General features: G+C 46.4%; 1 protein-coding gene across 1 annotated transcript in view; it reads right to left on the bottom strand.

The window, feature by feature from the left end:
* Positions 1–2,732: 2,732 nt before the first annotated feature.
* MAD1L1 (MAD1 mitotic arrest deficient-like 1 (yeast)) overlaps positions 2,733–18,698 on the bottom strand; it is a gene marked incomplete at its 5' end in the record, with an annotated part of 190,615 nt that continues 174,649 nt past the window's right edge. The window contains one exon of the mRNA XM_009699503.1: positions 2,733–2,891. Within this exon, the coding sequence (XP_009697805.1) occupies positions 2,733–2,891 (159 nt within the window). The remainder of the gene's footprint in view (positions 2,892–18,698) is intronic.

An 18,698-nucleotide genomic window follows, 5' to 3' on the forward strand; every position in this document is an offset into this window, starting at 1 on the left:
CCCAGTGAGCATACACACACTTGTTAACACTCTTGCCTCTCCCCTCCAACCAATTGCAAATTTATTACTGATCTCCCAAGATTTTCTAAAAGGATTTTCCCCAAATGGGGCTGAAGTTTTGCAAGTGAGGAGCCAAAACCAGATGGAACTTGTGCCCCCACCACCTGGGGTGGTTGAAACCTGCTGTACCATCAGTGGCAACCAGGGCTTCTGTTTGCACTGCCCCGGCGGCTGCACCCATGGAGGGGGGGATGTGGGGGACGGTGAACACGGTGGCAGGGCCCCGCGATGGGCTGCCGAGCCCCATGTAGCTCGGCATGGCAGAAGCAATTATTGCGAACTTCAGCGTTGCAGTTATTCCTTGCAGCTCCGTCATGGCTGAGACAGGCAGTATAATGACAACAGCAGCGACAGGAGCTGCCGTGGTGGCAGGGTACAGCCATATGTTTGGGGCTTCATCCTGAATTCGGTGTTGGAGCTAAAAACTGGGGAGTTTCAGCTCCTTTTGCTTGTGCCACAGGCGGCCCAGGTGGCTTCGAAATGGTCACACTTCCAGCTGAATGCTCCCAGGCCTCCCCCAGTGAGCCTTAGAGCAGCCAAGCTTCCCAGAAGTCTCAGTTTGACAGCCTGCTCGCTGTGCAACAGCTAACGCCATGAGCAGGGCAGGGATACTACTGGCCAAAGCAGGACACTTACCCCAGCAGCTTCCCAAGCCATGAGCAGGACCAGGCGCTGCACCACGCCAGCACATCTAGCCAAGCACCCATCCTCACAATACACCTCTCGCAGCCGTGCTGCTGTATTAAACTTAGTTGAACAAATCAGTCTTGCTGGGAGAACGGGGTGCAGAGCGGTAATTCATCTGTCTCTCCTCCCCACTGAAGGTGTCTCAGAAGACTACTGTGTTTTCTACCCCAACTTATTATCCTTTCACTCTTGGGAGGCACCTTTCCAACGGGCAGAACATGTTTTCCCTTGTCTCTCTCCAGCATCGCTTCTCAGCTCACCCGTGTTTTGCTAAGATAGAGGGTTTATTGTAAACTTATTAATTACTTCATTTCTCCTGCGAGGAGCCAGGAGAAAAATTTTCAGAGGCAGCCAGGATCTGCTATTGTGTTGGCGGAGGAACCGAATGCGGCTGACGTCATGATTCATTTTCCCCATGACTGAGGAAGGCGACTCTCAGTGCCACGTCGCGCATATGAATCAGGCAGCGTTCCCCTGGCACAGCATGCCAGGCAATTCATCTTCCACCAGGACTTCTTCAAGCAGAAGAGAAAACTCCAAACTTTTGCTATCGCACTTCCCTGCAAACCCTGCGGAGAGGAGGGTTGGGGAGATGGGGGCTGCAGCCTCCCCAGAGCACACGCTTCTCCCTCCACCTCTGATCACTTGGGTCTATAGCAGCTATTTTCCGTGCCTGTGGACATATCGACAGGTCCCAGCGTGACTCCTGCATGTATGGCCAACCCTGCAGCCACTGTCAGCACCTGAGCTAACTTCCTAGCCCGCTTACTGCTACTTTCTCTCCAAGCTGAAAAAATACCAAGAGGAAATCAATATACACAGAAGTTAATAAGAAACTAATCTGGTTTACAGCATGAATGAGACTTGCCTGGAAAAACTGAGATAATGATGTCCTCCCTTCTCAAAGCAGTACCAGCATCAAACAATTGATGGACAATTCGTTATCATGCTCTACATGTGGGAGAGCACAGGTGGAGCACAGTGCATAGCCCAAATAAAGGAGTCATACATCCAGTTTGGGAAGTGACACTTTATTCTTATGATAGAAGAGCTATATCCATTGTAACACAAAATGTCAGACTTCAGGGGGTGCTCCATCCTCCATGGAGGAGAGGAGAAGGGAGACCGCCAGCAAGGTGAGCAGGTACCCACAGCCTGGTGGCAGGCAGCGGGCTAAAGCCAGGAGCAGTGAGCACACCCCAAAGAGCTCTCTCCCTTCTGCAGTCCTGAGATAACCAAGAGCCCGAGAGTCTCAGTGAGGAACAAAGTCATGCCAGTGACACCTGAGCACACCACACAACATAGAGGTGTCAACAGAGGTATAAGGTCTTCAAATGGCCACTTACGCTTCTGCTCATCTGCTGAGTGATGGCAGACTCAGGTAACTGTGGAAATCTTGAAAATAATTTCAATTCTGTTGAGTGATGAGGTGTTTGCAAGAGCAGGAGGTATCCACAAAGAACCTGCTACTCCTGACTGACCTTTCCCCAGGTCCCTGTCCTCAAGCACCAAGCCCTTGGCTCCCACTAGGAGAGGACAACCACGGAGGCAGGAAGCACCAACCTCCTGCAAGGCTCATCTCACTGCTGGGGCCCAGATTTGGGGGATCCTTTTGGGAAAAGCTGCAAACGGTGATGCTTTGGCTCCTCAAACTGGCAGTTCCCACCATATTCCCAGAGAGATGCTGAGACAGTCTGGGTAATGATGAACATATTTCCCAGTTCAAAGGCAGGGATTAGGTCTTGGCACGGGAGAACCCTGGGATGGAGCCAGACTTGCCCTCCCACCGGAGGGAAATGATGCTTTTCAGAGGAATCGGTGGGATTTGGGAATCAGCATGAAAGAATAGGGAAAAAGGAGTTCCCTGCAAAACAGAAACAACCCAATACCACAAATTAAGGGTGGGAGGGGAGAATTTGTCCTCGCTACCTCAAGTGTGCCGCCCAGGAGTGCTCCACACCTGGCTGGTGGCTGACAGTGGGACGCTAAGCAATGGTCTGGCGGCTGAAGAGGTCGAGGGTGAGGGCGCTGAGGAAGGCCGGGATGCTGTCCTGGCGAAGCAGGTGGAGTTCGATGAGCTCCCGGATGGTTCGTGAGAACTCAGTTTCCAGAAGCTGCATTTTTCCACCAGAGGAGCTGGAGGCCTGAGAGGAAAGAAGAACAAGCCCATTAATACAGCAGGGTTTTAATTCACCTCCTGTGACGCAAGGTAGAGGTAGCGGCGTTACCCTGAAGCCTCCTTCAGCATGGATTCACCCCGGGCTGTTATTGAGTTGTGCACTTCCAACATCCCCATGCAGGACCCCTGCGTGAGCCTTCCCCAGTGACAAGTGGGGTGGTGGGGAGACGAGGGGTTTCACCATCCTGGAAAGGGGCTGCACAGGGGCCAGGCTGTGCCGCCGGCGCAGAACTGGGGTGCCCATGTCGGGGTCACCGTCACCATCACCACCCAGGTCTTGGGTGGCAGGAGCTACAGGCACGGGCTTTCTCTCCATGAAAACACTTATCTCTGAAGTCATTCCGCTTCTGTGGGAGGAAGCAGACCTGTTCCTAATTAACATGACTCCTTCCCAATGAGCTGCTGATCACATCCCTAAAGTGTTTCTAGATGTTTAAATGAGCCCGGCAGCACGCAGCCGAGAGCTCCAGAGGAATTATTCCAGAGATGCTCTCATGAAAATAAGGAAACTCAACAGGTGGGAAGACATTACAAATCTCCTGTAACATATAAAACAAGCAAAAAAAAGCTAAATGCAAGAGAAATAAGGAATGCTTGAAGCCTCTCCTGCCTCCGGAGACACAAAAGCAGCTTGTTTATTAATAAACAGCAAAAACATCACAGCGCAAATGCTAATTTTTTTCCCCTGCCATTTTCCTCTTCAAAATGCTCCCGTTCCTAATTGCTCCGCAGCTCTGCTTCCCCTCGGAGCCGAGGCGGGGCAGCGCGGGCGGTGCTGGGCAAAGCCAGCATCCTCCCGGGGTGTGCAGGAGCGGGAGCAGACCCCCACCCCAGTCAAAGGATGCCAAGAGCCAGAGCGGAGGATTGCCACGTGAAGGGAAAAACATGGCTTTACCTGCTAGGAGAGAAAGGAAGCGATAACTGCCGAGAGCCCCAGGGAACCTGCTTGTTTCTGATTTCATGTTCTCAGGAGCCTGGACACATCTGATTATGAACTTTTCATGTATGTGTCACTTTGGATTGCGAAGAGCTCAAAGTACCAAGGATGCCTCCGTTACCCCTGAGCCAGGCAGGGAATCTAAACAAGGTTTCCGTGTGGAAAAGTAAATTAGCTTTTGTTTAAATCTCCTCCACTTCGGCTCGGTTGTTTTTCAGCAACTCCAAAGGATGTTCAGTCCTTTAATCTGCTGCTTACTGGAGCTACCCGACTTGCTTTCTGCGCCTCTGATGTACCACTGGGTCAGATTAAAGAGGCTAAGTAGGAAGAAAGCAGAGATGGCAGATGAAGAAGGCAGTTGGAGGCACGGGGAGGGAGGTACATCCACAATCCGTGTAACGCCAGAGGCACGACGCGAGGCTGTAGCACAGCTAGGAGCTAGTACAGGGGCTGGGTGCTGTGAAAGCAGCACCGGTTTTGTTTTGCAAATCCTCCCCGCCGGATTTGGCTGAGGGGAAGAGCTGCTTTCGGAGGAAGGTCCGAATATTATGAATGCATCACTTGCGTCTCCAAAAGTCAGCACTGAATTGGATTCATCTAAAATGGGAATTCAAGCTCTGTATGAAATACACACTGCCTCCTTTGCAGATTTAAAACACTCCTTGGGCACAGAATTAATTTTCTAAGAATTTACAAGTAAATCCATTAATTGGTTTACTAGTTTAATTAATTAAAGCAAGTTCCTTAAGAAATTTAGCATCCAGTGCCAGACCATTTGTTTGTGTTTTATGATCTCAGAAACAGAGTAACATAAATGTTTTAAATTTCCCCTCTACTTTGAGCTCACTGGCATCATGGGTGAAGGCTACATTTGAATAATTTCTTTTTTATGAGATTAATGGTAATTTCTCTCTACTGTTCTTTATAACTGAAGTTTCCTCCTTTTCAGCAGAGGCAGAAAAATAATGTTCAGAGCGAGTTATGTGAACAAATACGTGCTTCTGAGAAGACTGTTATTTCACGTTGAGTTCAACAGGACTGTGGTTTCTCTCGGTTGTTGGATGGTCAAGGGAAGCACCGTCCTCCCTGCCGTGGTCTCTGTCTCCCCAGGAACTCAGAAAAAATCAAAAAAACCCCAAAAAGCTTCCAAACCCCAGATATCTCACCCAGGTTTCTTATGATCTCTTCTGTAACAGGAACAAGGTGAGAAGGCAGCCACTTGGAAAAAACGCAATTCTTCCTCTGCTGGGAGATGTTTACATGCTAACTTTGAGGATGGATGCACTTGCAGTTCAGTTCATTCAATCTCACGCTGTTTTAAAAAAAATTTAGAAACTTTTTTTTTTCTGGGAGTGTTTTAAAATTGCTGTCATTGTTACCTTTCTTATTATTTGTTTTTATTGCTTTTTTTTCTTCACCCATCTGTTCATAATGAAGTATAGACTAGGATATATAGATAGATTTGTTGCTTTGAGTTCAACAGCAGGAGTACCTTTGCAGCATGCGCTTTGCAAATAAACTGATTATACGAAATAATAGCAATACGTTCCCATTAATTCACAGGATTTCTTTTCAAAGACCAGTCTGTACCTTGCCTGGTGCATCTGGTGAGCCGCAGGCAGAGAGGGAAGTGCTGGGGTGGGTGGCGTGGGAGTGGGAGCGAGCAGGGGATGACGACAAGGCAGGGGGGTGCGCAGGGGTGCGCAGGAGCACGGAGTGGGAAGATGCCGGTGGGGATGCTCTGCTGAATGAACACCGCAGGATCTGGTTGTTTTACACAGTTTTGGATCAATGCAGAGCACACCTGTGACTCCAGCTCTAAAAATCAGATTTATGAAAGATACAAAGATGAAATTTCCAGCGGTTCAAAGCTGCAAGGGCGTTCGAGTCCTTGTCTTCACAATTCATAGCTAGGACTCCCTCCACTCATTTTTAATCAATTTTTTAAATGAAAAAAAAGTCTCAGCTCTCAAAGAAAAACTCCTGGACACAACCCCTGCTAACAAGAACTTGCAGGTGACAGCACATACCAAGTATTCACATGACACACTCCATGGCAATTGCCATTCACTCCGGTGACACATCCCCAGGATTTCTAAGTCCAGATGAAGCCAAAAGCCACCCAAGCCCATCTAAGAAGAAAATGTGAAGCTGAGGAACCTGAACAAGTGTCACTGATCCACGGGGACAGTCCATGAGTGGGAATGGGGCAAGAGAGACCAGAGCATATTTAAAACCAGCCCTAACTGCTCCGTGCCCAATACTATTGACACGTCTTACTCCAAGCTACATCACTATAGCGTTTTGTTGCTTTTAAAGAGAAGTGTGAAAGAAAAAGCATGAAGATTTAGAGTCAAACTGAAGACACGGGATCAAAGGAAAAGATGAGCCTGTGAGTACCTTCATCCACCCCGTAGTCAATGTATAGAGGAGTCAACGCAAGAGGACCACCATCACGCTTCACCCCCCCTTTCCCCACGGCGCCAAGTGAGCCACCCAAGTGCAGTGTTCACTGGAGATGCAAATATTCCCCCCGCACCCCCAGCCCCCCTGAGCACAGGGCAGCCCAGGATGCCAAAGCTAAGTACCATGAGAACACCAGCTCATAGGTACTCTTTACACAGATCTATATTGGTTTCTTCTAATTCATGGAAAAAAATCTGCCTGGCTGACTAAACTACTGAGATTCAGGTCTATGTTATGTTTTATTCAGATCTCAAATACTCGCAAAAGGAAAGATTCCAGCTTTCGCTAAGCTCTGTTGCCAGTTCAGTCTGATTTAAGGCCTATCGGGACCTTTTCTAGAAAAGCAATGGAAATCAATCTTTGTCCTGTGTTACTGCACGCTTGGTTCTACTGGTGGGGGTATGTGACTCCTGTCATAGATCTGAAGGGTGACACCCCGTTTTTCTCCTTGCAGGCTGCGCTACCCCATAGAGCAATCAGATCAGCGGGTAGATTTCACTACATTGTAAAACACAAGAAGACAGGTCTATTTACCACATGGCGACATAAACTTGCAGTAGCTGTTCCTGGATCTGCTCGGAGAAAGGAGCCGTTAGTGCAATTGTTTTTCCAGGAGAATCAAGATCAGCCTGCCAGAAGGAAACATCATAAATCTTCCCCTTAACTCTGGAAATTGGTAAATTATTCAAGGCTTTATAGTTTAGATATACATATAAAAGTCTCTCAAATAACCACCAGCGTGGCAGAAAAGTGAGTTCTCCTCTCCAACAGGGACCATCTCAGCAAGGAGCAGACAACGCAGAAGATGCGGAGGAGCAACAGGCATTCCCAAATGTCCCTGCTCGGGGATGGACCTGCAGCTGGCCAGACCGGGCTGGTAATGCCGCAATGTATGGACCATAAAGAAGGCTCTCTCAACTGTTGTCACTCCAATATAACATATACAGGGTTTCTGACCGCACTGATTCTGCTGAGATGGCTCTTTGCCCCCACGCTGCTGTTGCACAGAAATGCTCCCTGAGAGCCAAGTCCCAGCATTTGCTTCTCTGTTTGTTCCACCAGCTGAGAGGTAGCTATGGCAAAAGCGCGACAGTGTCTACTTTGGTCATTTACAAGCTAACACAGGGTTCAGAAGTGCACTTTGAACTAGGTACATCATGTTTTCAGTTTCTTGTATGCCCCTTTCCTCTTCTCTCTGACATATTTCGGTAGCTAAAAACAATGGCTCCAAAAGTGCCATCAGCTATAAACTGGCATGCAGTGTGACTTCAATCACGCAAAGGATGCTTCTTGAAAAATACTGGTTGAGCATAAGACCCACTGTCCTGCAAACCTTCAGATTCTAGAATAAGATTGAAAAGAGGGATGCCTCAAGGAGAAGGCTGACATGGGGACATGGGGATGTGGTATCATGAAAAAACATGCGGTACAAATGCAGAAAAAGGGAGAAGAGGGCTTCATCAGAAAGTGGGGATATTCTACCTCTGATTTCCACACTGAGAAAGCACAACTGCCTTTGGGGATGCGATCCATCCAGAACACGTGCTTCTGCATCTTCAAACACACACACCCAAGTGCTGAAGGTGGAGTTCCCAAATGGGTTTTGGCGAGCTGACAACAGTGATGGTTGAGCTTTGTGCCAGGCACAGCAGGCAAGGGAGCTATGCCTCAGCTTGGGAACCCCAGTTCAAACACCTCTGCAGTGTGAGGAAGGATGAAGTCCAGGACTTTGTCAGGACTGCCAGAGTGGCTTTCCATCTCTTGGCACAGTCACAAGCTTTCGCTTTGCAGATGCTGCTCAGCCATGCTCTATGGTAGACAGTACTTTTCCAGGCTAAGATGTATTAGGGGTCAAAATGAGCAAGTGAATCATTGCCCAGTGACATTTACCCAGTGAATGTATCGTGGAGGCACCATCTCATCTGCTATGCTCCTTCCATAAATCACTGTCCATGCTGCATCCCTATGCACAACTGCTCTGAGTACACACAGCAAACAGCCCCGTGTGTGCCGAGGGAAGAGGCAACACAGCTCCATATCCGAGACTCCACACAGAGTTTCTCCCTGTTCAGATTCACAGTTCACTCCCTCTTCTCAATGCCTTCCCCATCAGCAGAAGTCCTCAGGGTTGGTTGTGCCACCTGATCAACTCCCAAAACCTCCGCAGCACTATCGTTGTGTGTGCCACAGAGCATCTGCCACCAAGTGCCTTGGCCCTGACAGCCCCTCGCCTCCCTCTGACACCTTCCCCGCGGCACCCATCACCTACCTCGGCACCCATTAATACACATAAACCCTGTCACAGCCCAACAAACCTATTTGAAAATATCTTTTAAGAAGCTGCCGGCTCTGACCTTTAAATGAGAAAATCCTTTTGTTTCTGCCTCTTGCTTTGGATGCTGAGATTTTTCTAAATGTCAAAGGCCGCCTTGTCCACGTGCAGATGTTGAGTGGGGAAACACTGACGCCGAGTGGGCTGGCACCCTCTCCCTGGGTCTGCAAAGCTGATAAATCACCACTACAGGTCACTCCGGACAGGCACACACACACACAGAGCAGCCCACCAAGCACAGAGCCAGCCAGAGAACTGGAGTGCCCCAAAAATACCCAGGGAAAACACATGTGTGTGTGTGCACCCGCGCATGTGGAAACTGCCTGCTGAAGTTATAACAACCCAAACATGAGGTTTTGAGATTTAATTGCTTAAACTTGGCTCTCTGGGGTGATGGTATCATTACCAAAATCCCCCAATTGAGTTATGCCTCACCAATCAATCTCTCCTAAGCATCACGCACTGCTCAAATACCAGGTCCCCAGGTAGCCACTAAATCACTTTAATTAGAGGCTGTTCATTTAAAATTAGAGAAATATTAAAAAAACAAAAAAAAAACAAATCGTACCACAAGATGTGCTTATGGCTGGAAATATTTATGAGGTTATTTAGTAAACTGTTTACTGGTTTCCTTCTTTTTTCATGGTAACAGGCAGGTTTCAGCTGGCCCAACAGGACGCCTGCCCAAGGTAGCTCTAGCAGGATGTGCAGCTCTTCATCAATCAAGTCACCTACCTTTCACAAATGACCATTCCTTGTCTGTAGCAAAGTTTCCCCCCCTTTAATATCCTCTTTGTAACCCAAAAGAGGAAGACTACTTCTTTATAATAATTGCTTCTTGCCAAGACCTCTGACCTCCATGTCGCCAGCTTGCTATATAAAGTGAATTTATGAGGCAGAGAGGGATGGATGCCTGTAAAGGGCCTTCCAGGAAATGTAATGAAAAAGCTGCTTTTAGCTGCTGAGCAAAGAAAAGCAAGCGCCTGGCAATGCCAAGAAGAAAATTGAAAGCTGGGGTGGGATAAGTGAGAAACAGTCCTGCGTGCACTGAGATTTATAGCAAACATTTCCTTTCTTTTTCTTATTATTCAACATTGAGATGAACCACAACCTCACAATGTATTTTGCGCAAGAGGTCAGTTCGTATACTTCCCTCTTAATGAGAAACATGATGCAGGCGCTATGCACATGAGTGACAGAAGCGATGGGGTCCTGGATGCTGCACCAGCTCAGCAGCAAAAAAACACAGAGCGGGGCATATTGCATAGCAGTGAGTTTCTCCCTACAGCTACATGTTTTGATCTATGTGAGCTCTCCTGCATCCGATGTGAAAAATGAAACATGTAAAAAAGAGCTGGGATATGCGCTGGAGTGCCTGCACCCTTCTCCATGGGGATCACTGGTTGGTGTTAATCCTGGGGGACAGTGCTCTGCACAGTGGAGGGCAAGTCAGCATCTTCTCTCAAAAGGTTTCTCCTACAGGTTAATGGCCTTTAGACTGTCAAATGTGATGCCATAAAAATAAGATCAAAGGCTTTAAAATAAGGGAAGCATATTTTTTGATTCATACTATTACTATTTTATATCTGAATATTCCTATAGAGCTTTTCATCCTGGAATACAGGTCTTTGAACTGCTGTGATTTCACCTATCACTGAGGAACAACCCCTGGGGTAAAATGTGACAGCTATTATCAGGGTGCATTAATGTTACTCAACAGTTCAGGACAGACAGAGACAAATATATCCAATTTAAATCATAGGTTTGAAGAACTACTGCTCAGTGTGGATTAATACCCATGCATTTTCCAAAAGTGCTTTGAGAGTTTTAAAGGACAAGTACTGAAACTAAAATTCCCTATCTCATCTGTAGGATGTATTCAGCCTCCTACCATTACGCTGTAAATTGAACATCAGTGTTGTCAAAGAGGGAAGATGGTAACATAAATGATTCACCCGTAGCATCTCCTTTTGCATCCACAGATTCTGATAGGGATCTCCAAACCAGCTACCAAGGAGATTCACCCTGTGGAAATCTGTTGAGGTGATACCTAGAAATGGTTCAGCTGAATACAAGACTGGTGAGAGTAAATCACAGCAGACTATTCACATCACAGAGAAAAGAAAATTGCATGGGATGTTCGCTCTAAACTAATACCAGCAGTAGGCTGTAAGTCAGAGCTTGAGATCATAAATTATATCTTTTTAACAGGCCTCAGGACTGCTAAATAGTGTTCACCAGCCAAATATGTTTACAAATATCAACCATGAAGGACTGTAGATGAGAGCAAGGCACAGGGCTCACAGAATTTTTCCAACCTCATCCTACAAAAATCCAAACTATGGCATTAAGCCTTTAAAGCCAATACCTCAATGAAATGCTCAGGATCTTTACAAATCACTGTCTTTCCTTGACATACAGGGAAGCCATGCTGATCCCCCAGCCACAAGTATCTCTGACCTACAACTGAGCCCTTCAGAAAAAGCAGCCAAACGCACGTTACCCGAATTGCTGTCACAACCACGCGCTGCAGAGCTGGACCGCTCCAGCACCCAGGCTGCAGCTTTCCAACCATCTGCGAGGAGACCGTATTGGACTGGTCAAGCTGCTGAGTGAGTAGCTAACAAGCATTAACAACATCTAGCCCATGTGTTCTGTCTAGTAAAATGCCAACCCATCTGTCTGTAACATTAGTGACTCCATAGAAGCCATATGCAGGACAGACATAAATTAGGGAGAGAAAAATCTCCCGTTACGTTCTCTGAAATGACTCTGCAGTTGTAGCCTGCAATGGTAGGGACTGGGTGTTATTTAAGTTCTGTTTTCCCAGCCAAATCACAGCCTCATGTAGGTCTCCAGCCCTGCCACCCAGAGGCAATTTCTGGTCTGTGCCTGGCCCCCATGAACATGGTGGCTTGGCACAACGGGTAAAGTAGGTGCAACTCAAACCAGGTCCCAAACCTCTCTCCCAGGAGAGCCAGAAGCAGACAGACAACTCGAGGGAGGTACCAGGGACTGGCAAACGAACCCAGCACAGAAGAATCCCTCATTTAGACAGGGAACTCATTAACCAGCCAAGTTGCTTATCACATTCCTCTCCATCACCCTTGCTGGGAGAGCTGGAAGCAACAGAGGAGCAGAGAACCAAGTACATGGACTTTCTGGAACATAAGAAGGAAGTACGTATGGGAGAAATGCAAAAAAATCATCTGTGCGGGCTTTAATTAAGATGGCCTGGTTCCCAAAGCGGGGAGATATTCCACTTGTGAACTGCAGCTGTGAGCATGAGGTCTATAAGACCTCATGAGCAGCTAAGTTTGTGAAACCCTGCATTGATGACAGACGGCTGGAACCATGGTTGATGGCAACTTTTTGCAAGCTGCCGCGTTGCCCAGGAGATAGGCATCCGCTCCTCAGAGCAAACCACCGCTCACCAACAGGCAGAACTTGCTGGAGCCTTCACGCTCACTGAGTCACACCAGGCATGTGCCTCTTCTTAGCTGCTTCTGCATCATGCTCCTGCCAAAGGCCCCTGCTTTCCCTTCTCTGGATTAGAGAAAATAAGCAGGAAACCCTCAAGACTCACCCCAGCTGAAGTGCCTGCACGTGACACAGGGTGCAAAGAGGTCATAGAGACTTCAGGCTCACCAGCTGCCAAACTGGAAAAGAACCCCCCTCGTTTGGGAGCTGGGCAGCTACTTTTGCAAGAGATGGAGGGTGAGCGCACGAGGCTGGGAAGGGTTAAATGAGCAGATTACACACGCCTGCAATGCACGTCTCACTGGAGTGACTGGTACTCTGCGATACAGCAGACACCAGCGTGTGATTAATACGTTTTAGCCCCCTCATCTTTTTGGTACCCTTCTGGAAGTCTTGTCATAAGCGGGGCAGACGGAAGGCTAAAGAACTGAATAAGAAGATCCTGTGACCAATAATGGCTCAAGAGACCATAAGTGATAAAGTTAATGACAAGCAATTAGACCTTAGATATGTGGCTAAAGGATGGGACAGTATATGGAGCATGCCTGTTCCTGGCTCATTGAGTTTGCAAGGCTTGTGGGGGAAGGAGTAACAGATGGACCTGACGGCAGATTACAGCTGAAATTCTCACCATGTTTATTCATTACTCTCTTCTAGCTCTTGTTTGTCATAGTCTGGCACCCCAGGCTAAAATGCAGGTTTATGCCTTACATCAAGGAAATTGGTGACACATAGTAGTCACCTCTGCGCAGAGCCAGTGCTCTGCATTACAGTCAGTGCTCTGGAGACCAAAGCCACCGCTCAACTAAGAGCAAGGAGAACTGGTCAATAATTACCTCTTCCTATGGGACTGTGTGACCTGCTTATAGTTATGATCTACCAAAGTGGAATTTAAGTGCTGGATTTGGAAATAACAGTAGTTTCTGTTGCAACATCAATAACCAAATTTCACAATTTAATGTGAGTTGAGGAAGGTGCTTTTACTGCTTTTGCTTTTTTGCTGGCTCACATTTTCTTCGTTTTTCTTCATTTGAAATCGCTGTCATCAGCACGACTGTCAAGAGCACCAAAGTGAGCATGAGTTGTCACTACCCAGAAAGCCAAAGAAGGAAAGCTAAGTTGATTTTGAACATGCAAAACATTTTTCTTGTGTCTTCAGGAATGAGTTTTAACCCTTAAAATCTAACAAACTCCCTGTTGGGAAGCACATTTCCCAGACTGCCAAAATTTATACTGGGGGAGAAGATGTCATTATTTAAAAATGTCACAATTTCTTTCTCAACTTCAAGACTTTGGAGTGCATGGAGCTGGTGGACACCAGTAGCTGTATTTGTGGAGTTACTCAACCAGATTGGTAGTCCACAGGCAGGAAAATCTGAAGACCAAGATAGTAAGGAAACTAGTCAACTGGCCTGTGCAGGTTGGGTATATTCTGCTTTCATGAAATGGGCTTTTAATGGTAAACCTAGCGTGAAACAAGACTCCTCTCTCCTCGAGCAGATCTGATCTCACCGTAAGAAGTAGGCCCACAGCTGAAGAGACAGAGGTTGTAGCTAAGGAGTGAACAAATAGGAAGATTTCAGTATTCAGTGAAAAAGGAAAAGAAATTCCACTGTGTCCCTCGAGGGGACACTCAGACCTTTGGGCTACAACGCATTTACTGAAAGCTTCTGCTGTTGCCGCCTGTGCTGTCATTTGGCACTAACCTCCTGAAGAACATGGCAAGACAGCACTGCTGGTTCTCATGTCTGGATGAACATGCTCCTCTTCCCGTAGGGAAAAGGAGAGGTTTTCTATTTAGCGAATGCACCATGTTCAAGCAACCTCCGAGGAATCTGCCTCGGGCCCTGGCCCTCCCCATCTGACACACATCTGACTGGTTGTCTCTTCCTGCTGGTGTTCTCCCACTGATGTGCTGCCATCCGCCAGTCAGCTCCTTTCGCTGGAGGTGCGGGGGGGGGGAAGATTTATGCAGACACCATGTATGCAATTATGAAAACAGAAGACAAGACACCCGGATATCACACAAATTGATGCATTTTTGCTGGCAGGCTTTTTGCATGATCCAGTAACAGCTGTCATGCTCCAGCCTCTCTCATCTGAGCTCTGCTACCACTTCAGCATCCTTCCACATCTTTTAAGAGGGTTTTCTTCCCTTCCCTTGTGCAGCTTGCTCCAGATGCCACAGCAAAGCAGGCAGTAGCATGGGATGCAGAGGGGAGAGAGCATGATTGGTTTTCATAGCAGTATTAAAACGTAACGTTCACTTCTTTAGGCAAGATGCTGTGAATTAGCAATGACCTCGAGGCGACCAAGCTGCTCAACCAGCAATCTCTCCCACTCTTGAGCTCTTTAAAATTTGCCCTTTTCCTGTGCCAAGTCTTTCAGCAATCTTCCCTAAAGCCCAATAGTGATCTGCAGACATACACTTATGTCGTCCAGTGTCTTCTGGAGAAAGGTGGTGGTGGGGAGTTGGTATGGAGCTTCAGCTTTCGATCTTCTCCAAACACGTCCCCCACTCTGCATAACGTTAAGGAAAGGAAAGGACATGCTCACAAGTTTTCCTGCCAGATCACCTCCTGCCGTGAACTCCGCAGCCTGGAAGCCTGTTACTCCCCACATCCTCCTGGTTCTCATCACTCCATGCTTATGTTTGCTTTTGTAAACAGATTTAACCTTTCTAAAATTAACAGCAGAAGAGAACTTCTTTTGGCAGAAAATCAGCTTTAGAAAGACGGAGGAACATAACATTTTCAAAGCATTTAAAAACTGCAGACTAAAGATACGTGTTAGTCTCTCCAGTGCACGCTGTTTTTGCTCATTATTCTGAATGTTAATACATTAATAGATCCTCTCCTGATTAATGGCTGTACTAGGCTCTCTTTCTAGGAACACATATGGTTCCTTCTTGCCACAATATTAGAATAGAGAGCCAAAATATTTAAACAGTAACACTAATAAAAGATTTTACCACCCCCCCTCCCCCAACCCGATGTAAATAACTAAGGCTGGAGCCAGCCCTTAGCTCTAAATGCTTCTTATATTTCAAAAAGTTCCTAATCAAATCTAAGCATATTGGCTGAGGCCCATTTGAAATAATTAGGCTGTCTGTGGTTACAACACTGCAGCAGTAAAGCCACCGACTAACATTCACTCGTCCTGCAGGATGCTCTGTGTCCGGCTGAAGGAGCACATATTAGTAGGGCATGTAATGAAATGGGCCCTTTAAAGCTAGGGATGTGTGTGCATGGGCTGGTTCTACCGGCAGATCCAGGATGCTGCGTGCAAGGCGCAGGAACACATTTTTCTTCTCCCACACCCGCAAGGTTAAAGTACTGCCCTGAATTAAGATGATTTTCAGGAGACTCCAAATGCTTCTCTCCTAGCTGTCCGCACTCGGCAGCATTCATCCCACCAGCTGAAGGACACGGGAATTACCCAGCACACAGCCCAGAAGGTATGGTGAAAAATTCTGGTAGAGGATATCGGGCTTGTCTTGTGTCATAGGTCAATTGCCAATGCAGAATTGCCCAAAAGATCTGTTCCTCCCTCATTTTTTCCCGTGCTATGCTATTACCTTTCCTCTGCCATAGGTCCTCTACTAACCCTACCTGTCTAATGCCATCAGCTGCTAAGGTCAACAGCAGTTTCCACTTTGTGCTGCCTGCCACACGGCTGATCAGCCCTCTCACCGGCTAAGAGTGACACTACCTGACTGAAAGCAACTCCCTGAAATTTAAAAAAAACCTTTTTACATTTCAAGGAGCGAGACCTGCAAGGGGAGGGGCTCCAGGTTTGTACTCCAGAAAACAATTATCACTACAGAACTGAAACATGGTGTGAAAATAAAAGCTCTCGAAACCTGCTTTCACACATTCCCCAGCATGCCCAGAGGTGTTCCTGCTATGATACACCTAACAATGCTCTTGAGAATTGTTTTCACAAGCAAAAAATACAAACAAAACAGCAAGAGTCAAGAAGTATTTCTTCAAATGCCTCAAATCTAGGCTATTTGTGCTCTAAATATGTTGTAGAAACAGCATTAATATATTTTCAGATGTTACAGAAGGCCACAGCAAAAGACCTCAGCAAACAATGAGTGCCATAATACAGAGCATGTCCTGACTAAGGTGCCAGGTTTATTTTAGATCACTGACCTCTGTCCTGCTCAAACAGCCTGAATTTTACAATTCAAGTTACATTTATTTGTGTACATATAAATGTACATAGGATACTTGCATTCTTTCTTGTGTAAAAAACACACAGAAAGCAGAAGATGCAGATGAGAAAACAAGCGGATGAGTTTCCTTGGAGGTTTCATAGACAAAGATGTTTAAACAAAGTAATTTAAAACCAGAAAGAACCTTTCTTACAAACAAAGTGCTTCTAAGTGTCGCATTTCACTTGCTTGTTTTCAACTAAATTTGAAAAAAAAAGCCTCAGAGGGAACCAAACCACTTTAGCTGCTGCTTCCTCATTCCCGATGTCCTCTGGAGAACTTCACCAACCTTCTTCCCTACCAGTTACACGCCAAACTTTCCTGAACAAGTAAATCCTCAGCAAAGAGAATTAAAAATGTTAGCTAGTCATTGCTCATCACATCTCTGAAGGGTAGGGAAGCCCTAGCATTACCCGAGATTTAAAGACAAGAAGAAATGGGCTTCCTACGCCTGCAAGGCAATGCAGAACCATGCAAAGGACTCAGTGCTCGAGTCCCGTTTGCCTCCTTTGCCGTAGAAACCAGAGCTTTCTCAAACCACGGGGCTGGAAGGGAACGTGAGAGATGCGGGATTAATAACATTTTGCAATAAATCAATCATAAACTCCGCATAATGGCGTAGAAAGGGGATGCCCACAATAAAGCCTGCAGTGATGGAGAGAGGCACCTGCAGCCCCCCAGGGAGGGCTCAGCCTGGCGCAGGAAGGGCACTTCAGTGCGCACGGGGCTGTTCCAGCCCAACAACCAACCTATTCATCCTCATGACTGCTCCATTCAGGACAAGCCGACACATCCTTCCCACAACAGGACCCTGCAAATGACTTTATTTAACCAGGAAAACAGATTTGTGTTGTTTCTAAAGGCAAATGAATCTAGCTTTGGCTGCAGAGGGCTGAGCTGTGTTTCTCTCAGTGCCAATAAAAGCATCGGGATTGCGGAGGAGACTTGAGACTGTGTTTGCCTTCAGTCTCCCATGGATCATATCTGAACAGAAAAAAGGGCTCACGCAGCACAACAGATCAGGCTGCAACTGCAAAGAAGTTCAACACTTTCAAGGCTGTTTCTCTCAAGTTCTCAATGAATTATTTTGAATTTAGTTAAAGACTTCCCACAGTTTACTGGTCTGCAGTGAGAGTGGGGCATCTTGGGGAGGGGATGGTGAAGCATCACATTTCTTCAGGCTTGTCAAGGAAGATGCTATTCTTTATTATTTTGTCACTTTTCAGCATGTACGTGGCCCCACGTGTGGCTGAGCTCTGCCCAAAGATGCAAATATAAGCGTTTCTGTCCTGGAGGTTCCTGCCTGTGTGCTCCAAACAGACAAAAGGTGAATGGGGAAACAGGTCCCCAGAGAAGCAATGCCAAATGCCCAGGGTGACCCAGCAGGTTGGCAGCGGAGCCGGGACCCAGGTACAGCTCCTACAAGTCCTCCAGAAACATCAGGCTGCGGGGCCCCTCCGCATCCACACGGCTGGGAAACCTCTGCCGCTAAGGTGCAAAGGTAGAGGCGGACGTAATGAGATGGATTTATTCTTAAGTCGCTATGCAGGGATGCACAATTCTTCCCTTTGGAGTGCCCAGTTATTTAACCTTAATGCTCCACTGACATTATTTTTTGTACGGAATTTTATATACATGTCTATGGACGAATTTGCAATATATAAATAGTGTAGATCAGAGGTCACCTTTATGTTTGTGCATGTGGAGATTCATACAGCATAAGGGCTAGTTAGGAGGCTGAAGTTATTAAGATATGTTCTCATTTAAAGTTTCTTATGAATTATTTGTAAGCTATTTTCTCACTCATTTTGTTATAATACTCCCACATACTCACCGACTAGTAAAAATAGCTTAACAGTGAATACATGTTTCGGAAGTCTGTTTGCCCGTTTTTCTTTTGTGCAGCAGCTGCTGTTGCCATGCTGTCGTTGCTATGTTTTCCTTTTTCTTTCTTTTTCTTAAGAAGAGTTAAAAAAAAAAAAAATCCATTCCTCAAACATGCTAGGCTCAGTTCATGGAATAAAATACCTGAAGTAGAGCCTAGAGGAATATAACATAATCTGGCTAGAAGAGCATAGCTTATGTGTCCTCTTGACACAATATACACATTCTTCTCTGAAAGAGTTAAAGAAACTGCAAATACTATTTAGATAGACTATCAAAAGGCTTCAGGTAAAGATCATTAAAAAAGAGTATTAACGTATCTTAGAAACTGGGCAGTGAAATGTAAAACTCCATACTGAACTATAGGTAGATAAGGAGGTAGGGGAAAAAAAGAGATTTTAAAAATAGATGTGTTCACATCTCCTCTGGAAGGTAAGACAATGAAGTTGCTCAA

Source organism: Cariama cristata, unplaced genomic scaffold, assembly GCF_000690535.1.
Source record: "Cariama cristata isolate BGI_N322 unplaced genomic scaffold, ASM69053v1 scaffold6084, whole genome shotgun sequence".
Taxonomy (NCBI): Eukaryota; Metazoa; Chordata; class Aves; order Cariamiformes; family Cariamidae; genus Cariama; species Cariama cristata.